This window comes from Epinephelus lanceolatus, chromosome 17, assembly GCF_041903045.1.
Source record: "Epinephelus lanceolatus isolate andai-2023 chromosome 17, ASM4190304v1, whole genome shotgun sequence".
In the NCBI taxonomy this organism is placed as follows: Eukaryota; Metazoa; Chordata; class Actinopteri; order Perciformes; family Serranidae; genus Epinephelus; species Epinephelus lanceolatus.
Window position 1 is genome coordinate 31781428 of NC_135750.1, and position 26964 is coordinate 31808391.

Sequence of the window (26964 nt, forward strand, 5' to 3'; positions counted from 1 at the left end):
AAAAGACAATGTGATATTATTATACTGGTCAGTGACAGAAATACTTGTGTGGATGTTGTCATGAATAGACTCACCTTTCTCTGGTATAGCCACCTATACTTTATAAAGGAAAATAGATAACAATAACATGCTTCACCTGGTAACTGGACTCAACCCTGACATCCCAAGTAACTCTAGGCCAATCTCCAACCTACCCTTTCTGTCCAAACTACTGAAAGATGCTGTAACCTCCCAACTGAAACACCACCTCTCTGTCAATGACATGTATGAAACATTCCAATCCTGATTTTGATCAAACCATAGCACTGAAACTGCCCTGCTTAAAATCACTAACGACCTCTTTCTCTCCTCTGATGCCAGAAACCTCAACATCCTCATCCTCCTCAACCTCAGTGCCGCCTTCAACACCATCAATCCCTCCATCCTTCACACTTCAGACAGACTTCAGTACATCTCTATCAATAACTGCAAATCCCCCACTGCTCTCCTCCTCCAAGGTGTCCCCCAAGGTTCAGTTGGGTCCCCTCCTCTTCATCCTGTACCTTTTCCCCCTTGGTCACATAATCCGCCATCATAGTGTCCAGTTCCATTGCATCGTCGATGATATCCAGCTCCTAATCTCCACCAAGACAATCTCCACTGCCACCCACTCAACCCTGACAAATTGCATCACTGAAATAAAATCCTGGCTTCAAACCAATTTCCTTCAATTAAACTGCCACAAATCCTAAATTATCATCCTTGTACCAAAAGCAGTCACCAAATCCACCCATAACTTCACCCTCAACATTGACGGCTCCACAGTATCCACCTCACTCACATCCGAAATCTTAGCATTATTTTCGATTAATTCCTGTCCTTCGACTGGCACATCAAACATCACATCACCAAATCAGCCTTCTTTCACCTCAGGAACATCGCCCGCCTCCATCCATCCCTCTCCTCCTAAGCTGCAGGATTTCAAAACTCTCCTCATAACATACAAATACCTGTCTGAGCTCCTCCACTATCACATTCCAACGGCACACTCTGCTCTGCCGATGCCAACCTCCTGTTCCTCCTCCATCAGGAACAAAACACAAATCCTGGGGGACAGGGACTTCTCCATCGCTGCTCCCGTCCTCTGGAACTCAATCCCCAAATCCATCCAAGACTCCCCCCCTCTCTCCATATTCAAAAAATCACTCAAGCCTCACCTGTTTAACACTTTAAATCACTGACAGTTTCTTCTCCTCATCTCTTATTTGTTCTCTTGTTTGTTCCTTGCCTTTTTTTGGTGTTGTTTTGTCTCTGAATTTGTAAATCGTCTCTGAGTGCTTTGGAAAGCGCTATATAAGTATAGTGTATTATATTTATTATTAACTTAGCACTGGAACATCCATCCAGTGTCATCAACTATAATGGAAAAAGTTAAATGTAAATAAAAAGCCCTGATGCAAGATGCTACCGAGGGCTGTGCTAGCCTTGCCAGACGCAGAGGCTGCATGGGCCTTTATCAGTCCTTCCAGACACAAAGGTTTCCCAATCAGGGCCATCAGTCTTCATCGGAGTCGCTGTCATCGGGCCTCCTCGGGTACTGGAAAGAACTCGGCCAATATCTTCTGGGCATGGAGGAGCTGGAGCCGGAAGTGGAGGATGCAGAGTTCCTGTAGTCCTCTTCTCCGCTTCTGTGTGTGGAGGAGCTGTGGCCTGAAGTGGAGGATCTTGGCTCTTCATCGCAGTCCTCACAGGTCTTCCTCTGCCTCTTCTCACTTACCTGAGGTGTATCGCTGTCCTCCCTGCTTCTCTTTGTGGCAGAGCTGAGGCCTGAAGTGGAGGGTCTTGGCTCACAGTCGCAGTCCTCACAGATCCACCTCTGCCTCTTCACACTTACCTGAAGTGTGTCGCTGTCCTCCCTGCTTCTCTTGGTGGATGAGCTGAGGCCGGAGGCTGGGGGAGCAGAGTCTTCAGACCGAGGAGAGACTGGGGGCAGATCTTCAGGACGCTCCACTGGCTGTGCAGGAGGCTCCTCTTCATCCTCTACGTCCTCCTCTTCCTCCTCGCTCATCGACCCGTACCCGGAATCATCGTCACTCAACAGGACATCCCAGTCCTCATCGTCAAAGTCTATCTCCTCAATGTCTTCATCCTCAGTGTCTTCATGGTAGTCCTCCTCAGCCTCAGCCTCATCCTCTTCATCAGAGTAAACTTGGGGATTGAAGTCACCTACCTGTACATCACCTACCTGAACCTCACCTTCATCATCGTTGAGGATCCAGATGACTTCAGGGGAGCCATCTGCCGGGTACTCGATGACGAAGGACACACCATCTGAGGCAGGGGAAAAAAATCAAACACTCAAATTATAATATCGGAGTGACTATTTGCACCCCAGTATAAATAAATCCTGAACTCTACCCCTCTCCCCCCTCTCTCACAGACCCGCCCTACTCCTCAGGAGCCCCCATCGCCCTCTTCCCTCTCTTCACATCAATACACACACACACAGACATACACACAGTACTAATGGCACTTTAAGGACTTTGACTTTTCTTTTTATTTTATATTCTTGATATTGTGCCCTACTGTATATATGTCTCTTTGTCTTTACTTATTTTTATCTTTATATTTATAAGCCTGGGCAGCTGGAGGACTGCTCCAACAGAATTTAATTGTTTTGTGCAATGACAATAAAGATTATTCTTATTCTTATTCTTAGCCTTGGTCTCTCAGCTGGGCTATTTTCAGCCCTGTATGACGTGTGACAACAAACTTTGCGCGTACAAAAAACCTAACTGACGCAGACCTCCTGTTTGTTTCTGTATACTGAAACCATTTCCTTCAGTGGAAACAGCTCGTATTTACACTTATTTCACAGATAAGAAACTATAAACTGTGAAGACAGTAAAGCCTCCACTAAAATAGCATTTTAAGTCTTGTGTATGATTTATCCTTCAGGGATTTATAGGTTTCATATGAGGAAATCTGCTCGGCACTAGGCTAATTTATACAATGTAAAATGCCATAGGCTTGTGCTAATAACGTTAGCATTTTGTATTTGTTTGGAAAACCTGTTTAGTATGAAAGTTGGTTTGTCGGTGAATCTTGTGAGTTGTAATGGAGCCAAACTGTGTGCCGTCACCTTTGTTAAATGTTGCTGTTGTCCCTGATTTTATATGAGAAGAGGAAAAGATCGCCGGCCACTAGGCTAAACTATACAATGTAAAATGCCATAGGTTTGTGCTAATTATGTTAGCATGGTATATTTGTTTGGAAAACGTGTTTAGTACAGGACAGCTGTTTTGTCAGTGAACTTTGAGTTGTAATGGAGCCAAACTGTGTGCTTTTACCGTTGTTGAATGTTGCTGTTGTCCCTGGTTTTATATGAGAAGTGTGAAAAAGATCGCTAGTTGCTAGGCTAATTCATACAATGTAAAATGCCATAGGCTTGTGCTAATAACGTTAGCATGTTGTATTTGTGGGGAAAATGTGTACGGATTAACACACGTGTTTGTCTGTGAATGCTTGGAGTTAGAGTGAAGCTCATTTGTGTACTTGTGTTTGAAATTGCCTCTATTAAGACGAGTTTATTGAGTGTTTTGGGTGTGTTTTGAATCATCTACAGCACTTCACAGAAACCTCCGCTGCCGACTAGTGTTTTGGAGGTGTAACTGCAGAGTGACACAGACACACCACTACAACCATATATCTATGACTACAACGGTGCGGGCGACGTGCGTATGGTCTACGCACAGCCATACATCTGCTTAAGGAAAAGCCACTTGGCATGGTTGCATTGTAATGGTAGGATAATTAGCTATAACTAACCTAGGTCCTGAGGGTTGAGGTTGAGAAGATAGGCCTAATAGTTAAGTTGTACAAAATGAGGGAAGCCTACATTGCACCAAGGTGGGTATAAGCAGCACCCATCACTATAATCCAGTGTAGGAATAGCATCCGCTTCTAATTGTAGTGGTGCAAATATCAACATAGTGCTATTTGTACCAGGGTGAAAACAGCCCTTATCTTATAATGTATTAGACATATAAGGATTTCTGATTAAGTCACTCTTTAAATATTTTGGATTGAATAAGCAGCAATCAAAATTTATATTGGAAAACACTACAACATACATATATGCTAGGCAAATACAGCTGCACTACATCAGTATCAAAGTTCACCAACACACAAGGGGCTACACCTTCTAACAGTAATATCAAATACTGTGCAACTCAGCCTCCAGTTTGAACAGATGACAGCATGACAATCAATTCATGCTGCATTATATAGCATCAAATAAAGCTGCAGTAACAATGTGATCAATCCACGTCACTTCAGTGATGACAAAATGCCCCATGGTTTGCAATAAACAGTGTAAATGTATTTCACATGCGTCATTACGTACAGTGCACCATGGCTACATAAATCCAAAAAATACCTCAGTGAGCTCTGTGCAGACCTAACTACAAGTTTATAACACATTGTTCTCAAAGTGCGTGTAGTAGTTGATCTCACCCTGGACGCAGGACGCGCACACACAGTCAATCATGTACAGTTAGGCTACATAACAAATCCGTCTCTTGCAAACAAAATACCACACTAACGAGCGAAGCGCATTTCAATAGGCTATTGAATGGTAAAAAATAGGTTTATTTAATATGATACTTTGACACTAAGATACAAAAAGCCAGGCTTCAACAATCAAAACAAACGAGCTCAGGAGACTGTGCCCTGGTCTGATCACACCTGTGCGTCCTCACGTCCTGACGTTCGCTCCTAATAGTGCCATCGTTGCCATGGCGCACAACATGATAACATTTTGATAACGTTTAAAATTCAGCCCGGTCGCCATTTTTTTTAAGTAGAACTGATCACAGATTGTCACATGTCAATAATTTGATACCCTCAAACACAATAAGCAGTGTTTTCAAATCACTACATTAATTATTAACACATTCCGCACCTGTCCCGGTAGATTTAATACATCCTGTCAAATACATCAGTTTACAGACAAGCCGTGCATTAGTGTGATAACAAATGTGATCATGAGAAATTAGCGTCTGTTTTCATCAAATCTGGAGTTTTCCAACAGACCTAATAATGCTGTGAACTGTTCAACTTTTAAACTGATAACGCTTTTAACAATTTCAGAGGTCGTGTCAACCATTAACATGCTAAAATAAATGTAGAAGTTGTCTTACCTAGGTTTAAGTCCCTGGGGGCCATCTTCGGGTTCTCGGCAAAGTTGAGTGGTCCGAAAGGTTGAAAAGTGTTTTCCAAAAAGTTCGCTTTCTGCTCAAATCTCAGAGTAATCTTTCCACAGGTTGGTTCTGGTCCAAATCCAAGTGCAAAGTGAGAGATCACAATGATCTGAAGGCCTTATAAACGTGACCTCGGCCGGGTCACCGTTCTGTTTCTATGACATTTGATATCATTTGATTTGACATTTGATGTCATAGAAACAGCACGCGCGTGCGAGTGACTGAGACAAAAGACTGACATTATTCAGTTATATTTTCATATTTGTTCATATTTTATTTTTAGGCTACTTGTGTCTTTTGTTTTTCACTTATTTTCATTAGCATCTCTCTCTCTTTTATGTCAGTGTAGCTGCTGCTTCTGTGTAATTACTGCTGCATAAATAACTAAAAACATTATAAATCAAACCATAGCCACCCTTGGCATTATAATGCAGCAAGGGTATAGCCATGGGGTCAACATGGGGGGGAACAAAATCTGCCAGGTCCATCCAGTGTTGACACTAAAATACAATAGCTAAATAAAATGAAATAAAATAGAATTAGCTAATAAATAAATCAAATTAGTCTATATTTTATATTATTTATCAGAGCAAAGTGCAGCTAGCCTTTATGAATATACAATGAATGACAGCTAATGTCTACACAGATTACACATGCAGCACAACATTGATGTACGTGACACTATGACACCCATATTCTAGTTTTCCATTTTATAACACATCTAAAAGTAATGACAGCACAGTGTGACAGTGACTGTACCTACCAGCAGTTCAGTAACGGCTTCTGCTGAGGTACGGCAACACCACTTGGACAATTCACACACAGATCTGCAGCACACTGTAATACCAGAACCAGCAGTAATAATGATAATGATAATTAGTCTACTTTATATTTGATTATAATTACATTTGCTCATGATTATTTTAGACAGCAGTATGGTTGTCTGTTGTTGCATAGCGACATTTTTTGTTATTTTTTTATCAATATACTGGAGGGTGGGGGAGGGTTCATACACACTGTGCTAATTGTGGCTATAGCTAAGTGGCTTTATTCTGAAAGACTGATTATTAGTGTGTCCCCTTTAATCACTTTCTGGGCCATGATGAGGAAAAGGACATTAAAGCCTTAAGAAACTAAGAATTATTTTATACCATAAAACCTTTATAAACACAAACACTAAGCAAGTGCAACTTAAGCATTAAATGTTAGATACAAAAAGCCATTAAAAGTCAATACAAGACATATGAAAGTCATCCATGGAAGAAGTCGGTCCTTTACTTAAGTAAAAGTAGCAATACCACACACTCCATTGTAAGTAACAGTATACTGCATTCATCAGTTTTATTGGCTTAATGTACTTTAAGTGTCTGTGTTGGAGTTGACAGTACTGTTTAGACAGCACTACCCCCTACAAACAGGTGTAGATTCTGGGGCTGACATGGGGGGGCACATGCCCCTAAATATTTAGAACAAGTGCACAACCCATATAAAATACAAAATCCCCTTTATCAAATAGGCAAGCCCAGTTTGAGGCAAAAGGGTTACCACCTCATTACTTCTCTATACAGTGGGTTGATTGTTTCTTACACATACAGTCTTGAGCAAGTAAAGCCAATGTCAACAAAATACATTGATAATGAATATGTCCAAATATCATGACAGGTGAGGACATATCCATGTGGTTAGGTTTAGTATTCTTGCTTAAAATATGATGGAGCCACCAGACCACAAAAAATCCTCCAGTGATAATTAAGAGGAAGAAATGCCAGAAAGCACATTAATTTCACTATGCAGTCATTACCATGCACATCCCTACAAGAGGAGAGGAAGAGCAGCCTCAGCTCCTCCCACCACCTTCCACATCCCCTGACAGATGTAGCGGGACTGTAACCTGCCACACAGCCATTCTGTCATGGATACTGTCTGACAATAATACGCTTTGGCAAGAGAGGGCTTATAAAATCTCATTTATTTGGCTAAATTAAGCAAATCTTCATAGCACGTCACATTCCATCTCCACGGTGCGTCTCATGACAGAAGACCATGGAGAGAAAGAGCGGGCAGGAAAATAGAAAAATAGACATTGACTGAACATCATTCCTCAAATAACATTTTGCACACTGACATCTCATTATGTTCTATCATTTTCTCTGTGACGGTAAGGTATTGTCGGGACAGTCGTCTCGCTTTCACCCTTCACAAAACACTATGGATAATAAATGCAATTATCTCACACTGTGCTGTTTGAATGGGGTTAATATTAGATATTAAGTTACCAATCTAGTCGTATAAATCTCATTTGGTGAGCTCCTAATTGGTAAACAAACAGGTTTAGCAAAATATATGATCAATAAACCCTTCATTAAATTTAACAAATTATGCATCTCATTTCCTATAAGTCAAACATGTTTCAGCAACATCAAATAGATTTTAACTGAATGTCTGACATGGATGGATTTACCTGTTAGGCCGCCTGGGGGAAACCCTCGCTGCTGGGCCCTATTTACCCCCCTTTCTGTGCCACATGCACACTGTTCCTCTGCTCAAATGACTCATGTTCCCAGGTTTGCTGTGTAGTGATATGATTACATGTAATCTAATATGCACCTTATAAGCACAGTATCAGCTGAAATGATGAAAGTCTTGAAGCTAGATCCTGACACAAGGCCCTTCTAAGACAGGGCCTCGAGAGTCAGTAGCACGGCGCCAGTCCATCAGAACCGGTTGTCGCATGGTTGAACAGCTTCAGAACTCAGTGGCCGACAATTTCTGTAACCTTCTGAAACCGACAGTCCAACATTCACCTCCACTTCACACAGTAATTGGCCAGATGTGCAGAGGTGAGAGGAGCCAGGCTTTCAACTTCTCTCTCTAGATCTCGTTTTTCATTCCTTACACTTCTGTCTCTGTCACTTTTAGTGTGTATCATTGACTCCAACACTGAATGATGACCAGAAGACACAGTTTGGAAGTATGCACAGTTAATCCCATGTTTAAATGATTATGGTTTCTTGCCCCTCTCTGTGATGGCAGGCTTTTCGCTATGTGTTCCAGGGTGGCCATTCAAGTTAGCTTTAATCTTTTTGCCTTCCAATGTGGTGAGACATGAGGTAGGACCTACTTTTTTCCTCAAATAACCCAGCCCTCCAGTCACGTTTTCACCAAACACTTTAGGGTTAAGTTTCACGTTAGGCACTATGATTTGCATTTTCACCCAAGACGGTAGTATAGTGAGTGATGCTGTGTATCAGGGAAGGAGGCGGAAGAGAGCAGGATGTGTGACTGCACATGAGATGAGGAGAGGAAGTGACTGCACCTGTGGGAGAGAGTGTCTTAGACAAAGAAGTATTGAAAGTAGGAGAGTGAGCGGGTGCATGTGTCTCTGGAGAGCGGAGCGTTCGGCGAACGTTACAGGGCAGAAGCCCAGCCGAGCCAGGTGTATTGTGCACTCATAACCGGGGGCGGGTACCGTTCGAAGAAGGTGAAGATAGTTAGTGGGGTCAGGGAGACGTTCCTGCGTGAGGTAGGGTGAGGGGAGAGTTAGCAGGGAATTTGGAGTGCTTTTGTCTGCTCTCCAGCCTGTGAAGGGGCTCTCCTGCTGTCTGTGGGGAGGCCTCACTGCACTGGACCACTGGTTGTCTCCACGCCAGAGTGTGACTTAAGCCGGACCAGCGCCAAAGCTCAGACCCCTGAGCTGCTGCTTTGTTTATAGCTGGTGTAATTTATTGTCAGATGTTATTGATTTTAAAGAGCAGCTAAGAGCCAGAGTACCAGGGTGGGGGCAAACAGTTAAAGGTGCCTAAATAAATCCTGCGGGGTTGCTGCACATGTGCCCTGATAGCACAGGTGTGTTTGTGGTGCAGTATGGTGTGTTGTGCCCTGAGAAGGTTGTTATTCTGGAGTCAATTGCAATGCAGTGTTTGGTTGCAGTGCCCTAAAGGGGTGTAATTCCTCTGTGGTGATCTATATTGGCGTGAGCCCCTGTACACTTGTTTTGGCCAGTGTGAGTGGCACTTTAGGGGGCATAGAGCTCAGGAGATTACTATTTGTGTGCACAGTAGAGATATTCTGTGTGCAGGCTCTCTAAGCCTCACATCTGAGACAAGGTCTATTACAGTACTTTTAAATTTAGGCTGGGTTGTTACAGGATGGTAACAGACACATAACTGCTCCATTCAGCTCCTGCTGTATTTCCTTTTCACTGACAATGCAAAGGAGCATCCGCATTTCACTTATTGTCCATAGATAGAGGCTGTGCCCTGATCTTTTCTGGGAGAAAAAGAGAGACCAGGCTAGTGTGTTAAGATTCTCTGTCACAATCGATGGGGTATTTAAAAATAGTGGGTTTGTGCATTCAATCCTCGTCAAGCAAGAGTGACGATTCTCTCGACCAGTGCACTGTTTCTATCGGACCGGTGCGCTAGGTACCTCAACAGAGGGGTAATAAAAAACAGGATGGAGTGGTTCCATAGAGTGGTACAGGAATGAGTCCTAAAACCAGCAATCATTTTGCATTTTAGCAAGACCTTGTCTTGAAGTCAGCTAGTTTGTTGTTTGTGTTGGCCTACAAACAAATGGCAACTTCTACCATCAACAAACTTTTGACAATGGAAATGCAAAACTAACTGTGGAATGTGTAAAAATCAGAGCTGAACTGAACTGCTTGGTGGAAACAAAGCTTTAGAGTCTTCAGCTACACAAACTTTGTGAGGCTATACTTAGATACAGCGGTTTTAAGCTTAATGCTTAGTGTTCATGATCTTGGTTTAGCAGTTTAGCATGCTAACATTTATCCTGATTGGGACATGATTATCCTTACCAAATTTAATGGCGATCTATCCAATACTTGTGCAGACATTTCATTGAAAACCACAAATGTCAACCTCATGGTCAGCCAGAGGAAGAGTCAGGAGATGACTGAGTCCTTAGAATTCATCCTCTGGGGACCATGGATATTTGTACTAAATTTCATGGAAATCTATGTAACAAACATCCTGAGATATTTCAGCCTGGACCAAAGTAGTGGATTGATGGACAGACATTCCTAGAGCCCTGGCTCAGAAGCAGGATTCCAACTAAAGGCCCTCATTGTGTCAGTTGTACTTTAGTGGTGCATATTCCTAAACAAATGTACATTTGACCATATAACCACATTGCTACACTGCAAATATGTGGCTTTTGGAGGCCCCTGGGGGTCTCAGGGTCTCATACAGCTGCCCTCTTTGTTATGTTGGACACACGATCTACATTGCTGCCATATTCAGTCCACGTAGTAGGCCTTAACAGTTAAATTACAGATCAGTCTACAAATAACGATAGAAAATGTCAAAATATGAGCTGCGAAAGAATCATTGCAAATCATAAACATCACTTCTCTTTGTGGAAGTAAAATGCTAACATCATAACCAAACAGATCTGTGAGAGAAACAAACCTGTTTCATCTTCAGGGTGTGAGCCCTACATAAGGTTTGCCTGGGAGTCTGAGCTGACGTAAGTTAAAGGGCATGTGACAGATAGTGAACATATGTCTGCAGAATAAGTTTTCCAGTCCACAAGGCTCTGCTGCCAAGACAACAGAGGCATCTAGGGTTGTTGCTTAGCCATGGAGCCTCAGTTTGAACTTGGACATGAGGTGTTGACCTGGTGATGGTGTCTTGCTCTGGGCTGTGACATGCTACTGGTTTAGGGCTCATTGGAAAGTGGCTTTAACCCTCTTCATCCTGTCCTGGATCCTCCGTGTTTGCCGCTCACTGGACTGCTGGAAGTTGGCATCGTTGTCGGCGGCCAAGAGGTGGATGTCAGAGGTGGCGAACCGGATGATGCGGCGCCGAAGGTAGGCCTGCAGATCTCGGTCTGGGCTGTAGGGGTAAATAGCCTCTTGGAAGGCATGGACCTGACTCACAACCTTTGCTATGCTCCTTGAGCCAAGGACGAAGGTGTGAGGACGGAGCAACATGAAATAGAATAAAAAACAAAAGGATAAGTGAAAGCATGAAAAGAATGTATATCTAGATGCATATTATATCTAAGTTTCCATCCTGGCAGCATCATCAGCCTATGCTGTGACCTGATTGGGAGAAAGAAGGGATAACCGTGGGTCCACAGTAACCAGCTGTGTCTCTGCCTTTCCCTGCTAGATCTCTTGACCCCGGCATCTGGCTACAGCCAGTCCCCTCTCAGCATCTGGCCCAAAACCTCTTTTCCAATCAAACCCCATCCCACAGGCGCCATCTGGTGCTACACTGGCACCCGTATCAACAACCCAAATCCAACAGCTGTGCCATTACCATCCAACCGCCACTTGTTGTGACCTCAGCATCTGGTCAGCCATATTGAAGTGGAGGAGAAGGACACAGGAAAATGCGTCCTAGTAGCGAGTTGGCCGACTTTGTCATAGATGGATTCTTGGGATGTGGGGAGAGAGCTCATTTGCAGTTAATGGCACTACCTGTTATTATATTGTGTCACTGCAAGGATACGTATCAGGATAATTTCACTGGCAGTAATATAGCACACCTCTAAAAAAATAAAACAGGTGCAAATTCCAGCATGCAGTAAAATCATGCTTGTAATGTTGGAGGAAGGGAGGGGACTGGGCATGTTAGAAACATATTGGTTGCTATGAATAGGTGAAGCAGAGCTAATTAGATGAGCTCCCTTTACAGTTTTGGGATCAGCTAGTCTCGTTATTAGACAAGAGTCATGTTGACGGATCAGAATGTGTTAGTATGTTTTGTGTATAGGCATATTACAGAAAATGAACGTGTGGCATTAAAAACATATGCTAATACAATATTTCTTTGTCCAAAACATGGACTGCCCAGAGGCAACTCATTGGGCTTTTAATGCAGTTAAACTGTTGCACAATGCAGGATTTTCACACAGATTTATATAACTTAATTGTGGAGCATAAAGTTTCTCGGATCCAACCACATCTTTTGCAAGCTTGTTTGATGGAATATTCGTTTTTATACCATCAAATAAATCAAGTTCGGTAAGCTAACATTTGGTCAACTACTAGAGGGCAGCCCTAGTTATCTGGATACAGTTCTTAACATGGAGGTTAAGGCTATAGCAGCTGGCTATAGCTAACTGTACTGGACCATGAACAAACCAGTAAATTTTAACTTGCTGAGCATGCTGTTGACGATCAGTTAGTTATTAGTTTGTGTTACTGTGTGACATTTGTGAATCCAAACTAACCCTTTAAAACGCCAAAGTAACAAAATAAAACAAACTAAGTGATCAGGGACCTGCAGGTCCTTCAGTGGTGTTACATCACTGTTTTTCTCAATGGAGTCTGGCTTTGAAGAGAGCGATATAATGGCTTCAGTTCCCTGTCAGAAATCTCAGTTTGACAGAAATGTAAAGCAGTGAAAATATTCTAAATATAACATACACTTCAACTGATACTTTTATTTGGCTAAAATGTGTTTTGCTGCTAACCCCCATTTGCAGTACTCCTGCTGCTTCTCCAAACTGGAGGCATGCCGACTGACATCTACTGTAGGTAATACACTAAGTACCTCAAAAAACCCCACTTCAAAAATTTGAACCATCCTTTAAGTTCAATAGAAGCTTATTAAACATCTAAAATGATCCAGATCCCCCCTCACCTGAGCTTGGTCCACTTGTAAGCCCCAGTAGTGAGTGTAAAGGCTCCGATCTCCAGCTGCTGGATGTGCATGGCCAGGATGTGCGCTGACGGCAGGGTGGGCCTCCTCCTTGTGTGCTCTCCTCCCATCAGACACAGGTCGTCACTCTTCAGAAACACCTGAGGAGAGAGCAGTTTATCCATACAGTGAAGAATTTAAATTTAGAATGTTTCCAATTAATGCAGTGCTTTTTGTGCTTGACACAGTAATAAGCGTGTCCAATGTAGCGGTTTCATGTGACTGAAAGACTCTAAGAGGATTTTCAATAAATCTAACGTCTTTACATTTCAAAGCCGAGAAAGCATATATGATTCTCTTTATTACAGCTAAATAGGAAAGTTGGCAAGAGAGCAGTGCATGTTGTTTGATGCATCAGGTTCTTCAGAGGGTAACTTTCAGAAGCAGAGCCAGCTGTAAGCTCTCAGCAAACAGGCAAGTTGCTTGAAGCTGTTTTTCTATTGATTTGTTTGCCCTGCAGCCCAGTTTCACAATATGTGACCAGCCTAGCCTTCAGTTACAAACAACATGTGTGTGTGCTTGCTCAAACACACACACATGCACACACCTGCACAGCTCGAAGCTCCTCCAGGATCTCGCACACCTTGGAAGACAGATGTTTCCAAGCCTGTTGGCAAGAAAGGAGGACGTTTTATTTAGTAGCTCCAAAAAGGAAGACTAATTATACCCCTCAATACAAGAGTCAATGAATATAACCTATGGTAATATGGAAATACCTTATACATTCTCAACACTGGTGTCTTTTAATTGTGGATTTTTTAAATTACTCCTATTCTCGGGCCACATTCCTCCTCACTGCGCACACTTTCTACATCATATTTGAATGCATTAATGCAAATTCCTCATTTGTGAAACTAATTAAACACCACCCAATTCTATCACAGCTGAAGAAAACATTTAGCTCGAAGGCATCTGATTTATTACAGAAACTCAGAGTTTGTCTGAGGAGGAATTTATGAGATGCAGCCTTACTGGTAATTGCCTGACAATCACGTTCTCCAGGCCTCCGAGGACCTGCATGGCTGTGGCAAAGTTCCTTGACTCGTAGCAGTGTTTTCCTATCCACAGATACTTGGTCAGCAAAGCAACTTGTGTCTGCGAGGGGGAAGAAAATTGAGGAAAAGATGCTTAACAAGCCAAAATGCAAAAACCTAGTAGGTCTTCCCACTGGCGGAGGCCACAGGAGGCTGTATAATGAAGCATGTCCACTGGAAACAAGAACAAGAAAAGTACTGCATGGATCCAAAGTTATTAATGTATTATATGCTGTCCAATGACAATGTGCTGTGTTATGCTGAAAACTGCAGCTGCAAACGTGTCTTAAAATGTTAATTGCATTTGAGGTTTTGAGTATGTGTCGCAGTTTCAATTAAAGCACTGAATCACCTTTTGAAGTGAAGACCTGAAAGCAGCTGAAATCAGTTGAATTGTAATTGTTGAAAGTGTTTGAAATTTTAACTGCAGGTTTAAGCCCTGTAAACAGATAAACTGTCAGCTTGTATGCAAGCACTAAAGTAGTTGAAGGGTGAAAGATGAAAGCAGCTGAACTGTTATGCAGAGTAAAGGTCTTTTCACAGCAGTTATTAATTCACATGTCAGCAAATGATCAAACTGTTGTTTTTGTCATGAGTACTTTAACACAAAACACAAATATTAGGTGGCGAACAACAAGGTTGATTTGTTTTTAGCTTTACCACCACAATGTAAGGCATCAGCCAATCATGTTGAGCCTATGCTTAAGAGTATTAAAACACGAGGGCTTCATAGTCCAAAGCAAAATGGCTAACTTTATTACTTCTTTCAACCTTGACAACTGCAGTGCATACCAGATCCACTCCTTCCAATCTTACCTTTCGCAATAAAAGTCCTCAACATACATGTAACCCCCCTTTACCCTGCCTGTTCAAGATGTGAATATCACGGCCATTAAGCCACCTTGCCGGGTTGTATATAAGGTAGGACTGCTGATAGTGGTCTCGCCTTTAATCTGCCATGGGATGTAGTAACAGTGCTGAAACGGTGTTTGTATAAACAGGACAGTCTACGGGACGGGATCATGGGTGGCATGCTCCACCACGGGAGATTTAAAAAGTAGCAATTAGCAGCTAACTCAAAGAAGACAAATATTGGTTGTAAATGTCTGCAAATGGGGAAAACAGTGAGATGCTCCTTACCCTTCGAGAAGAGGACCTGATCAGCTGCCATATAACTGGGACGCTATATGTTGTTGACACTTTAATGCTATTGTTGTTGTTTAGTAAGTGCTGCCGATGCGTTATGTGTCACACAAGAGGTCGATGTGTGACATGTCACGACCGTTACACCTCTTTTGATTCTGCAAAGCCGCAATGCAGTGTATACTCAACCGGCTGCACCGCTCAGTAGGATCCCAGTAGTTGTTGCAAAGTCATGTTATTTATGTTATTTGTTATTTATTCATTTCACCCCTGGTGTGTAAAGACCTTAAGAGGTGAAAGCAGCTGAACTGTCAGCTTGTGATGAAAGGAGTTGAATTGTCATTTAAAGAGTAAAAGGTGAAAGCAGTAAAAATGTCATTTGGAATTTAATGTGAGGTTGAAGCACCAGAGATAGGTACACTGAATATAGCTGAAGTGTGAGTTGGAGTGTTTGGGCTGTCATGTCAGTATGAAAAATATCTGTATGGATGCACAGATGTCTTTAAGAAATCTAATCAATTTTCATTTAGTTTCTCATCTTTTTGTAAGAGGATGACTGTTTATGAAGCCTAAAAACATTTTATAAAGAACTGTTTCAGGTTTTAGACCCACATTCTCTTGTTCCTAAACCATTCAACCATGAGACAAGAGAGGCAACAGGAAGCACATATGTGTGACTGACACGAGAGTCCGTGTCCGATGAGAAATCAAATCACAGACAGTGACAGTAATGGCTGCCTCTTTTTTCTCCAGCTGACCCTGTTACCTTCATGTCTCCTCTCACCTTGACAGAGTCACAGATGACTATTTCAGCAGAGATCCAGTTAGCAACACTGTCAGCATATGTCAGCAGCTGCTGAAGGTAGCTGTCTGATGGTGTCTCCTCACACACAAGTAGACTGCTGCCCTCTGCTGGCGGGATATGCTGAGACACATTCCTGGAGGGGGGAAACCAAGAGATGTCGGAAAATCTATACCTGAAATGATTCCTGAAAAAGTAATAAATTGATTTGTTAATTACCATACAATTATCTGACAGAAATTTGGATAACTGATTAATTGGTTTAGTTAATCATTGAGGAAAAATGCCAAGCATTTGATGGTTGAAGATTGACATGTGAGGTATTTTTCTTTTCTTTTCTTTCTTTATATGTCTCAGTTTTGAACTGTTGGTTGAGAAAAAAGCACTCTAAAGATGTCACCTTAGGCTTTTGGATTTGTGGTAGGTATTTTTTCTATTTTTTTGTTTACCAGATAACCGCCAACATTTTCAACATATTTCTATGCTACTAATTATAGAATTCAAAATATTTCACCACACAATGGAATCAATACAGTATGTTTTCAATATGTTTAGTTTAGTTGTTTTTTGTTTTTTTTTCCCATTTATCAATTTAGATTGTTTTGCCAAGTGTTGGAGATATCGGCCTTAATGATGTCTGCCTTCTCTCAAATATTTAAGTGGAAGTCACTGGGCTTGTGGTGCTCAAAGCACCAAAAATACATTTGAAAAACCTAAACAGTAATGTCTCTCTCCAGAAATCATGACCCGGTTACTTAAGATAATCCACAGACCTTGTTGTGAGCAGTTTCATGTAGGAACTATTTTCTTTTTACCAAACTACACCCACAAACCGTATCACTGTGCACAAGGAAGTGGACCTCAACTGCTATTCACCTAGCACCACAAAGCTAGCTAACCTTACAGCTCAGCCAAGGAAGTAATATTTACATCTCGCACTTGCTCAATAGGGGTGGGAATCACCAGAGGATCCACGATACCTATCATCATGATATTTTAGTCACAATACAATATTAATGTGATTTTAAACATGTTGTGATATGCTGATTATTGCGATAAAATACATTGCAATATAATGCGATTTATTACTTGTTTTTAACAGAAAATAATGTCCCCAAAGGAAAATTTTGTCAACATCTGTATTATCTAAAAAGATTTAGTTTTCAGTCTGTTCATCTCACTTCAGTCATTTTTTGCAGCAAAATGTATATGGTGGACTGAAAAAGCAACTGATTCCATTATTCAAGTGTGCTACTTATTCAAGTTTAATTTGTATTTGCAATATCAATGATTCATATAATCAAAAAATTGACACTTGGCACTGTGTGACGATACGATATTGCCCACAAAAATATGGGGTGACCCCGAATAGTCGATGATTCGGTGATTCGATTCGGAGAAGTCTGATTCGACTGCCAGTCTCACCGTCGAATCGTCGCAAAATGTGGTTATGAAACAAGACCGTACCATTCTGACTATATGGGGGTGCTCACTGCTGCTGAACATCTTGATTTGACATAGAATGTATTTGTTTTATAGTAATTCATGATATATAGCCTATTTTGATGCAAAAATCAGACTAATTTCTGTTAATAAAAAATTGAAAATGACACGTGCGTTTAATCAGTAGGCATAATCATTACTACGCATGAATAAATCACCCAGTTGCTCAATCCAAATAAGCTGAGGTGAGTGAGTGCACTGCAGGACCATCAGAGCAGTATTGAGGCCTACGGTACACTCGTTACCTCCGTCAGTCACCTGGTTGCAGACTTTTCTTATAGCAGCCTAATGAGTGAGATAAGGAAAAGGACGGATGGAGATGAGAATGTCCTATTATTCGTTTACCTGAAGTGTCTTGAAACGAATTTCACCGCTGATTGTTTTCTTGACAGACTCTGGTTTTTTATTTGGCTACTTTGTGTGGTGGAGCGCATAAACAAACACTTTGGAGGAGGTATGTGCTCTCAAATCAAACTTTTTTGAAGGATTATTCATTTACCTGAAGTATCTTGAAACTAATTTCACCGCTGATTGTTTTCTTGATAGACTCTGATTTTTTATTTGGCTACTTTGTGTCCGACGTGGCCAAACAACTGAGAGCGGTGACACACAGTCCGTGTGGATGAACTTGTATGAACCTGAGTTGATTAATGAAGTAACTTGAAGTCAGAAAGAAGGAAAACTGTTTCTAAACCTTTTGATGACGTTTTTGGATGTTTATTTGTGAATGAAAATGTCACAAAAACAACCCCTTGATGTTTGTTATGATTTCCCAAAACTTAGTTAACATTTCTCACCTGTGTGCTGGATGTATGGGCTCCAGCAGATTGACCCGACTGACCGGACGCCATCATCGCAAGCAAAACGGACACTACGCTGCATTCACAGTGCTATGTGGAAATCGGACATATCAGCACTTAAAATGGCTGTTGAACTGCAAAATCTGCCATAATTTATCGCTCTCATACCGCAATTGGTGCTCAGTACTGTCTAAAACAGATTTCTGAATGGAAGTTTGTCACTGGCATCAATTTTTACACTGCCAATCACATGAATATGATGTATATAAGTGTTGAGTCAGAATTTTTTTAGTTCCTACATTCCCTGAAGGCACTGTCACTCATGATTCCACACCCCTCTCAGTTGACGCCACGCCCCCCACGCCACATCAGGGTCAAAAGTCTGAAACTGAAAAAAAAAGATTTGAAACTGAAAAAAGAGATCTGAAACTGGAAAAAAGATTTGAAAGTGAAAAAATAAGATTTGAAACTGTAAAAAATAAGATCTGAATCTGAAAAGATAAAAGATGCAACTGAAAAAATAAGACCTCAAATGTTAAAATATATGGAAGTGAAAAGTGAAAATAAATTATTCATTCAAAAGAATTACAAAAGTGAATCAAAATTATATTTAACCTGAGAAAACGTTTCATACGCTTATTTTTATTTTGAATACATTGTTGTATTTTTCAAAATTCAAGATCAACATATGAATTTTCAGTTTCAAATTTTATTTTTTCAAGTACAAAACTTTTGACTTTTTGACCTAATGTAGCTCCATACGTCTAGAGCATCATACCTTGATGAAGTGAAAGGAATAAAGATAAAGATAAAATGATAACCCTTTTACTTTTATTACTATTATCTTATTATGCCAACTGAAGAATTAAATTTGTTTATTTTGGTGTTTTAGCTCTTTTCTCTGGAGTGGAAACTGACGCAAATGAGCTCATTAATCAATGACAGGGAAAACAACATGATTCGACGATTAGTCGGCTAAAGGAAAAATCTGTCAAATCAGATTCGACTATGAACATTCTTAGTCGGGGACACCCCTATTACACTGTATCGTTTCTTTGCTAAAGCACTAGCCTCTCATCAACAAGTAGATGCATGCTTCCTTCTGCGCTCGAGCTAAATACTCACTTCAGCACTTCTGCCCTCTGATAATATACATAAGTAGGTGACAAATCACAGGAACAAACAGAATAAATCAGTGGAGAAACATAAGCAGTGTTGCATACAGGAGACAAGAGCCTCAGTAATCCACAAAAGATTTTTAGAGTCAATGTCAAACAACCAAATGAGGGAATATTTTTTGGGGGGGCTCAAAAGATCTGTGTCAAGGAGCCCTGAACACCTCACTAATATACTTTCTGTTTTTTCTTGAATTTGTCACCAATCTGTACGTAAACAGAGTGTAAACCTGGAGCATCACACTTACTTGTTCGGTGCAGAGACCTTGTCCCTGACTCCTTGTGTTCTGGAGTTGAGGAAATGAACCGGGTGACAACCTTGGAACATTTGCTGTGTTACAAAAGATCTAACTTTAGTATCAGATCAAAAGTTTCCTGTATTCATCTGCATCTTACTTTGCATTCATTAAGGCATGTCTCCCTCTAGTGGTAAAAAGAGACAACAACACTTAGATGTGGGAGTGGACGTGTGTACCTGCTGCAGGAGGGTGAGCTGCTGGCTTATGTGCTGTGCGCTGTATTCATTCTGGCTGAAGGGCACTCGCTCTTCGCTGTGCAGGCAGACGTTGGAGAGGTCATCCACCAGGGAGCCGTAGCAAGGCATAGGCAGTGCTGAGGCGATGGAGAAGGCCCTTTCTTTAGGCAGGGGTGCAGAGGGCTCCACTACTCTCGGGAATCTCCACTGAAGAGATGAGAAAGTTATTTGACAAGAGAGGATTCATGTGTTGAATTATGTAAATGCACTGACAGTACAGCAACAGGGGAAGGAATGCTGTTTTGTATTGCATGCAGGGTGCTCTTGTTCAACAGCAGCGAGACAGGAGAATCAATAAATTAGATTTATATTTAAGTTTACTGTCACCAGAAGTCAGACTGCAACAGATCATCTCTGAATAAAAAAAATGGTTTTCTATATTTGCCCTGATTAAATTTAGTTGTCACATACAGATTTTGTTATGCATGTGTGTTGTCACCAACCAAAGTAAAAGCTTGCTCCAGAAAATCTCAGCAAGGGCCGAACCTGCCACTACTTGGTAGCATCAAATGGCAATATTAATTTGCATTGTAATTGATTACTATATAAAACCTTAAAAGACTGGGGAGAGCAGAGTTCGTCTTTAGATTACTTTTATTATTTTGATGACAGGAGAGTATTTGCAAACTTGTCACCATTTTAAAATTACCTTTCTCCCAAGATCCTCAGTAGATGAATGCAAACACATAGAATCATCATCTTCATCAAAGCTGGTTAGGCTTCCTCTTCCTTGGCTCCACGTCGTACAAGGAGGGTTGTGGAGAGCAGCAAGGAGGGCCTCACCTCGACAATCAACAGGAATCACCTGTGATTGAAAAAAAAAGGGAAATACAGAACATAAATAGTGTTTGATCGTCTCCAAGAGGCAAAAATAAAGCCAACACACAAGTATAAAACCTGCAGGTCTTCAAGCACTTGAGGCTGAGTCCAAAAAGCATGTTTGGCCTCTATAGATAATTTTCCCATTTAACTGTACAGGCAAGAGTTTTCATGTAACTCACCATTTAAATGCTATGCATAGTTAAAGGCGTAGCCGCCTTGAGTGACAGGCATGCTCCCAGGAACACCGCTTAGCCTTGCATCCAGTTGTTCCCAGTGGCCACTTGCATTATTGTAGCAATAAAAATCCCCTGCGGCCAAAATAGCATTTTCCCCATAAACCACACTTATAAAAGAGACGCATGTAAAAGTGTCGACAGGAAACCTCCAACTGCGAACACAGTAATTATGAGTCTTTTTATTATGACTATTTGGCAAAATTGAGGTTTTATATTTATTAAGCTTTCCTCAAGCTGAAAATCCATGACCTTATCAAAATTTAAAGTCTATGAGCCGAACTGGAACTAGTGAGCGAGACCATTGGGAAAAACACTGCTGGGCATATTCTGTGCAGAAGTTAACCCAGGAGCAAGAAACAGTCTTTGGTGCATGCGCCTGGCAAGCAATTCCATTGGATTAAACAATCTATGTCTTGGGGTCTGGTATCCAGGAGGATGATGCCGTCCGTTGACAAGTCACTACTGTTTAGCTGTTAAGCTATTTCAGTGTCTTTTCAGTTCATAAAAGTTAATGTCTTGTTCAGTATTTGGTTTTGCTAAAAAAAACAAACTTTAAGACTCAAATGTTCAGTCAAGTGCATGTTTTAATGGGTTTAAGTCTGTTTTTGCTATGAAAATTAGCATTAGCATTATCACAGTTTACCGGAGGTGTAAATGCACTGTGCTAACCACGTGAACAGCTAGTATTAGGGTTAGCTTCACCCTCTTGTCCAAATATGGTCACTTCTGGCTCCAAAATCCAAGATGGCTAAAATGAAGGCTTGAGAACGGGAATCTCCAAACCAATTGGTGACATCATGGTGACTATGCCCATTATTTTTATACAGTATGTGAACAGCTTTAACTGCATCTTATAGCAAATACATGTCTTAACCGATGCTGCTTGCTCTTCTCTATTGTATAGTAAGATGGTGATGTGAGCTGTATGCCTCATTAAAATTTTGACTTTGGCTCCTTTTAACACCCAGTGTCCGATGGTCTTATCACCTGTAAAATATGCTTACACACAGAAAGTTTGATGCTTCCATCAGCAGAAAGATTAAAGTTAACAGAATATGGACAGTGTTGGTGCAATGGACAGAAACAGCCCCCTTCAGGAACACATTTTAAGGTGTGTTCACACCGGACTTTTTATTTTTTTCACTGTCACTTGGTTCGCCTCTTTGATATCACTTCATCGCTCAGTTGCAATCGCTCGTCAATGTGGCAGAAATCAACAGACTCACTTTTTCGCTTTGATGACATCATTGAAGCGATCAGGGAATTTCAGGGGGGGGTGCTTGACTGTCATGACATGTCAGCTTCATTAAAAGTATAGCTGCAAATTAAAAGCAACAATAGATGTAAAAACACACAGAGACAACACATCTGTGATCAGTTCCCTAATTTAATTTTAACAATTTTTTCAATCTTCTCCAATTTCTCGTTTTATTTTATGGAAGTGATCAATGTAAGTGCACTTGTCCTAGAGCTGCCACGACAGTTTTATAATGCAAATAACTCTGTTTAGATAAAACCTACAAGCTTTTCTTCCTATGACTTTTACTAAAAATGTGTCTTGTATGTTTTCTGAAGCCTTTAAGTTACAAAAATGAAACACACTACACTTCTGAGCATTTATACCTCCGACCGCGGGAGACCACTGCCGAAAATTATACATTTTGATACATACAGGTAGGCTATATACATTTTGCAAAACTCTGTAAAAGTACACCAACGCATACATTTTCGTTTCCAAATATTTATTTGAAAACAAAACCATTCATATGGTCAATAAAAAAACATTTTGTCAATAATAAAAAACGAATCTCAACAGTGACCGCGCCAGCCAGCAGGACTGCGGCTGAACCGCATCCAATGTTCATTCATTCAGTCGCATGTCCAGTGTGTGTGTGTGTGTGTGTGTGTGTGTGTGTGTGTCAGAGAGGAGGAGTATCAATAAAAAAAGGTTTCCACTAATTATTTCGGTGTTTATTTCTTTTATTCTTAATTTTTTTTTTTATTAAAATGCGTGATATAGCCAACAATATTATAGACCAAAAGTCTAATTTATTATTGTAGAATGTATTTAGCAAATCGCCATTTTCAGCTGGAGACACAGTGCAGCAGCAGCGCAGCAGCCAAAAAAAAAAAAAAAAAGCCATTATAAAAAGCCGACAAATAGTGTTAATTAACTGACATGAGACACTGGAGAGGTTGTCAGTCCTATTCTATAGTCTGTAATATTTTTTTTATTTTATCATAACTTCTTGGAAATTACTCAAATGCATTTTTGGTGTGCTTCTGAGCACACAGGCAGCATAAACAATGAAGTTATGTTGCGGCGCTTGGAGGGGCGCTGTAATCCTGGCGGTCCTGTGTTAAGCACCACGGACAGTGCCAATGCATCTATCGCTGTAGCGCAGAGGCTCTGATGCCTGAGTCAGAGCATGTTAGCGGAGTTGGAGCTGCCTGGAGCGAGGAGCGGGTGGATTTTGTATGTATGTGCCAAAATAGGTTAAAAAAATATCATAATTTCTTTGTCTTTTGTGTAATAAAATATTTGGAAACGAAAACGTATGCTTTGGTGTACTTTTACAGAGTTTTGCAATATGTATAGCCTACCTGTATGTATCAAAATGTATAATTTTCAGCAGCGCTCTGCCGCGGTCGGAGGTATAAATGCTTCTAATTTGTAGCTATACTTTTAATGAAGCTGACATGTCATGACAGTCAAGCACCCACCCGGGATTCCGGGATTACGGCAGCCAATCAGCGTTGAGCTGCAAGCGACAGGACCCAGCGAAATACCGCTCCAGATGAGATTTCTCATCTCGAGCAACGAGCGAAAAATCGCTCTGTCGCTGTTGCTTGGAGCCCGAGCGATTTTTCTCCCGGGCAAATATACGCTCAATCGCCCATTTGCATTGACTTTGTATGTAAACTCGTCGCTAGCAAAAAAAAAACAGGTCCGGTGTGAACACAGCTTTAGACAGAAAATACTGTGTGTCACAGCACAGCCATTTGACTGACAAGTCATATCCGTCAAGTGCAGAGCAAAGTGTAGGCTTATGTGGTTACCTCAGTATTAAGGAAGTTTTCTAACGTATCCACAATGCTGGACTTAGGTGTGAAGTCCACCTGTTTACAGTCCGTTATCCACAACTGGAGCAGGTCCAAGCTGCGATGGAAGATCTTTTCACTGTCTCCTGACAGGTCTGGACCTTGTCTGGCATGGAAAACAAACATATCCATAATACAATCTGTGCAAGATCTGTGTGTGATTGTGTTTTGTAGTTGACAGGTGAGGCTGGACTGGAGATTCTCATGGGTTCGCTTGACATACTGTTCTATATGCTGTTTCTCTACTGCGTGTAATCATGATCTTCTGGGTAGGGATGTCCCGATCCAGCTTTTTCACTTCCGATCCGATACCGATATTACAGCCTTGAGTTTTGGCCGATACGGATACCGATCCGATCCAAGCACGTATTATACATATTCACTTATTTTGTTGTCAGTCATGTTAGAAAAGGTTTGATCAAGCAAAGAACAACTACTTAATCAGGTTAGTTAGAATGATCCACAACAGTTGGTATGAGAAAAATATAGCTGGTTTGCTTTGGCTGCTTTGGCCCCTTAATAAATAGAAAATGAATCAACACAAGAAATCTTTAAAATGTCTAACAATGAAATTAAAATAGCAGCAAGACTCCACACACTTGTGCTTTGCCCCCTAATAAATAAAAAATAGAGTAACACCACAAGACATTGTTGGCATTTAACAAACAATACAGCCTTTCCTTTTCAGTTATTTTAGTAGTGTTTTTGTAGTCCATCCATGGCTCCAATTTCACTAATTGTGCCTAAAACAACGCCATCAGTGCTCTTTACTTAAACAGTAAGAGTGTAAACGAAATAAAAATATCACTCTCAAAAAACCAGAGCAGAAAACAAATAGTCAGTTAACTAAATTGACCGCTACTCTTCCTACCCTCTGTGTATCTGCTGTCTGCATGCTGGCCTGGTGGATTGATAGTGAGAGCTGGAGCGGATCACTGGAATGGACTGCTTGAATAGCGGGGCGCTGGGCTGGCCGGAAAACCTGGCACGGATTCCATGAAAAACTGGATCGGAGTTCATGGATCGGCATTTTTCCATGCAGTCCGATCCAATACCGATGCCCGTGTTTTGCTAATATCGGCGGCCGATACATCCCTACTTCTGGGTATACAGTACCTTGCAGCACTGATGAATTTATCCATGATGAACTGCAGTAGCTGCTCAGGAGTGCAGAAGAAACGATAGGTATACAGGAACTGCTGGATGTAGCCCTCCACTGCAGCATTTCTGTGACAAAAACACAGAAATAAATTTAGATAATCGCCTTTTCTATCCAGGTCCTTATCCTGGTCAACCCTAATATTCCCAACATATTCCCTCAGCTCCCTCTGGAGGGACCCTTTAAGCACTCTCACACCATGTGGAAGATGTAATACCTTCTGCTTGTCTGGCCCAAGGTCTCCTCCCATTTAGCTGGGCCCAGAACATTTTCAAAAAGAGATGTCACTGGGGAATCCTCAGTAGGTGCCCTGAATTACTTTAAATGGCTCCTTTCAGTGTGAGTTGTACCCTACAACCATCCCCACGCCCACCCCACTACAGTGTTAGTTGTAGTCGGTATCATGTGAGCTGCCAGACAAAGGGGTATTCATAAAGATCAACAAAGTCAGAGAATCTTCAACAAAAATCAAAGTTTATACATAATAATCATAAATTGTGATTCAATTTCTATAATAATGTCATGATACAAAAAGCCAGATAAATTGCTGCATTATAATGATGCACTACTCCAACAATCATCTATAATTTATTGATAGAGATATGATACTAATGCCTTTTTGATCTTTCAGTGAATGAATCGAGAAACTGTAAAAGAGAGGGGAATAAAAATAGGATTTTGAAAAGTGAGGTGGACATGACCCTCCAATCCTCAGAGGATAGTTTACTTCTTACTGTAAATGATTCTGTAGTTTGACTGAAATGCTAACACATTTACTAAGCTGTTAAATAGGCCACATTTGAGGACATTAACTGAAAACAAGCCTTATCGCTGCCTTTAAAAGTAAATAAAAAGAGCTTCAGCTTGAGGCAGTGGAATTAAGTGGCTAAAAAAAAGTTATGATGGATTATGTCCCTGTTTCTCTGGTTGTTGATGTGGTTCCCCTGGAAACCGACACCAAACAGATGCTGAAATGTCACACTTCAGAACAACAGTGATAGTGTCTTTGTTTACAGATCAGATTAGAATTGGGGATGGCATTCTCAGCTGCTGCTGACGTACATATGGATATATTAAAGACTAAGGATGGTGATATTCTGAATTTTTCTCATTACAAAACCAATAAACTACAGAAAGCTACTGTGCCCTTTTAAAAATGAGAATGAAAATGAGATTTAATTCTTTAGTGGGAATGAGTGGATTTGGGGAGGAGTTGGAAGTCATTGTGTTGCCACTTGTTTTTTTCATGAGATTTCTTGACAATAAGAACAAAATAGATTAAAGCCAGCTTTATCCTTCAGCGTTTAATTAACAGGACTGAGAGGCTACAGCCATGATAGCAGCTCTGTGAAGGGGTACTTTGGCACAGCGGTTCTTTGAGCTAAATGCTAACTTCAGCAATAGGTACTCATAATGACAATGCATTAGTTTTGACAGTATTTGGTATTATTTTTTGGTCATAAACCAAAACCAAAAGTCAAATGTTAACCTGCTGGTAGGGGTAGATAGAAAGTCAGGGGAACACCAAAGTCGGTAGGATTCATCCTCTGGGGACCATGAATGTTCAAAATTTCATGGCAATGCTTCAAATACTTATTAAGCTATTAGAGCCATTAGACATCAGAGCTACCAGCTATGTATGGCTGCGAAACTAGCTGTAATTCAAGTCCTAATTTTTAGAAGAATATGTCTGTTGAACGAACATTTATATCAGTCGCTTGCTGTAATTTGATAATTGTC

At 41.0% G+C, this 26964-nt stretch overlaps 1 protein-coding gene across 2 annotated transcripts in view; it reads right to left on the reverse strand.

Annotated features, from left to right (window-relative positions):
* Positions 1 to 10328: 10328 nt before the first annotated feature.
* The window catches only part of kndc1 (kinase non-catalytic C-lobe domain containing 1), a 61873-nt gene continuing 45237 nt past the window's right edge, over positions 10329 to 26964 (reverse strand). Inside the window, exons 22-31 of one of the 2 annotated variants that reach the window (XM_033613477.2) lie at positions 25182 to 25292; positions 24024 to 24171; positions 20555 to 20710; positions 19846 to 20052; positions 19619 to 19701; positions 15875 to 16028; positions 13886 to 14008; positions 13461 to 13520; positions 12857 to 13014; positions 10329 to 11158 (exon numbers count right to left, since the gene is read on the reverse strand). In XM_033613477.2, coding sequence (XP_033469368.2) covers positions 10930 to 11158; positions 12857 to 13014; positions 13461 to 13520; positions 13886 to 14008; positions 15875 to 16028; positions 19619 to 19701; positions 19846 to 20052; positions 20555 to 20710; positions 24024 to 24171; positions 25182 to 25292 — 1429 coding nt within the window. In that variant the 3' untranslated portion in view covers positions 10329 to 10929. Of the gene's footprint in view, positions 11159 to 12856; positions 13015 to 13460; positions 13521 to 13885; positions 14009 to 15874; positions 16029 to 19618; positions 19702 to 19845; positions 20053 to 20554; positions 20711 to 24023; positions 24172 to 25181; positions 25293 to 26964 lie in introns of those variants that run through there. The other variant, XR_013493683.1, reaches the window with a different exon arrangement.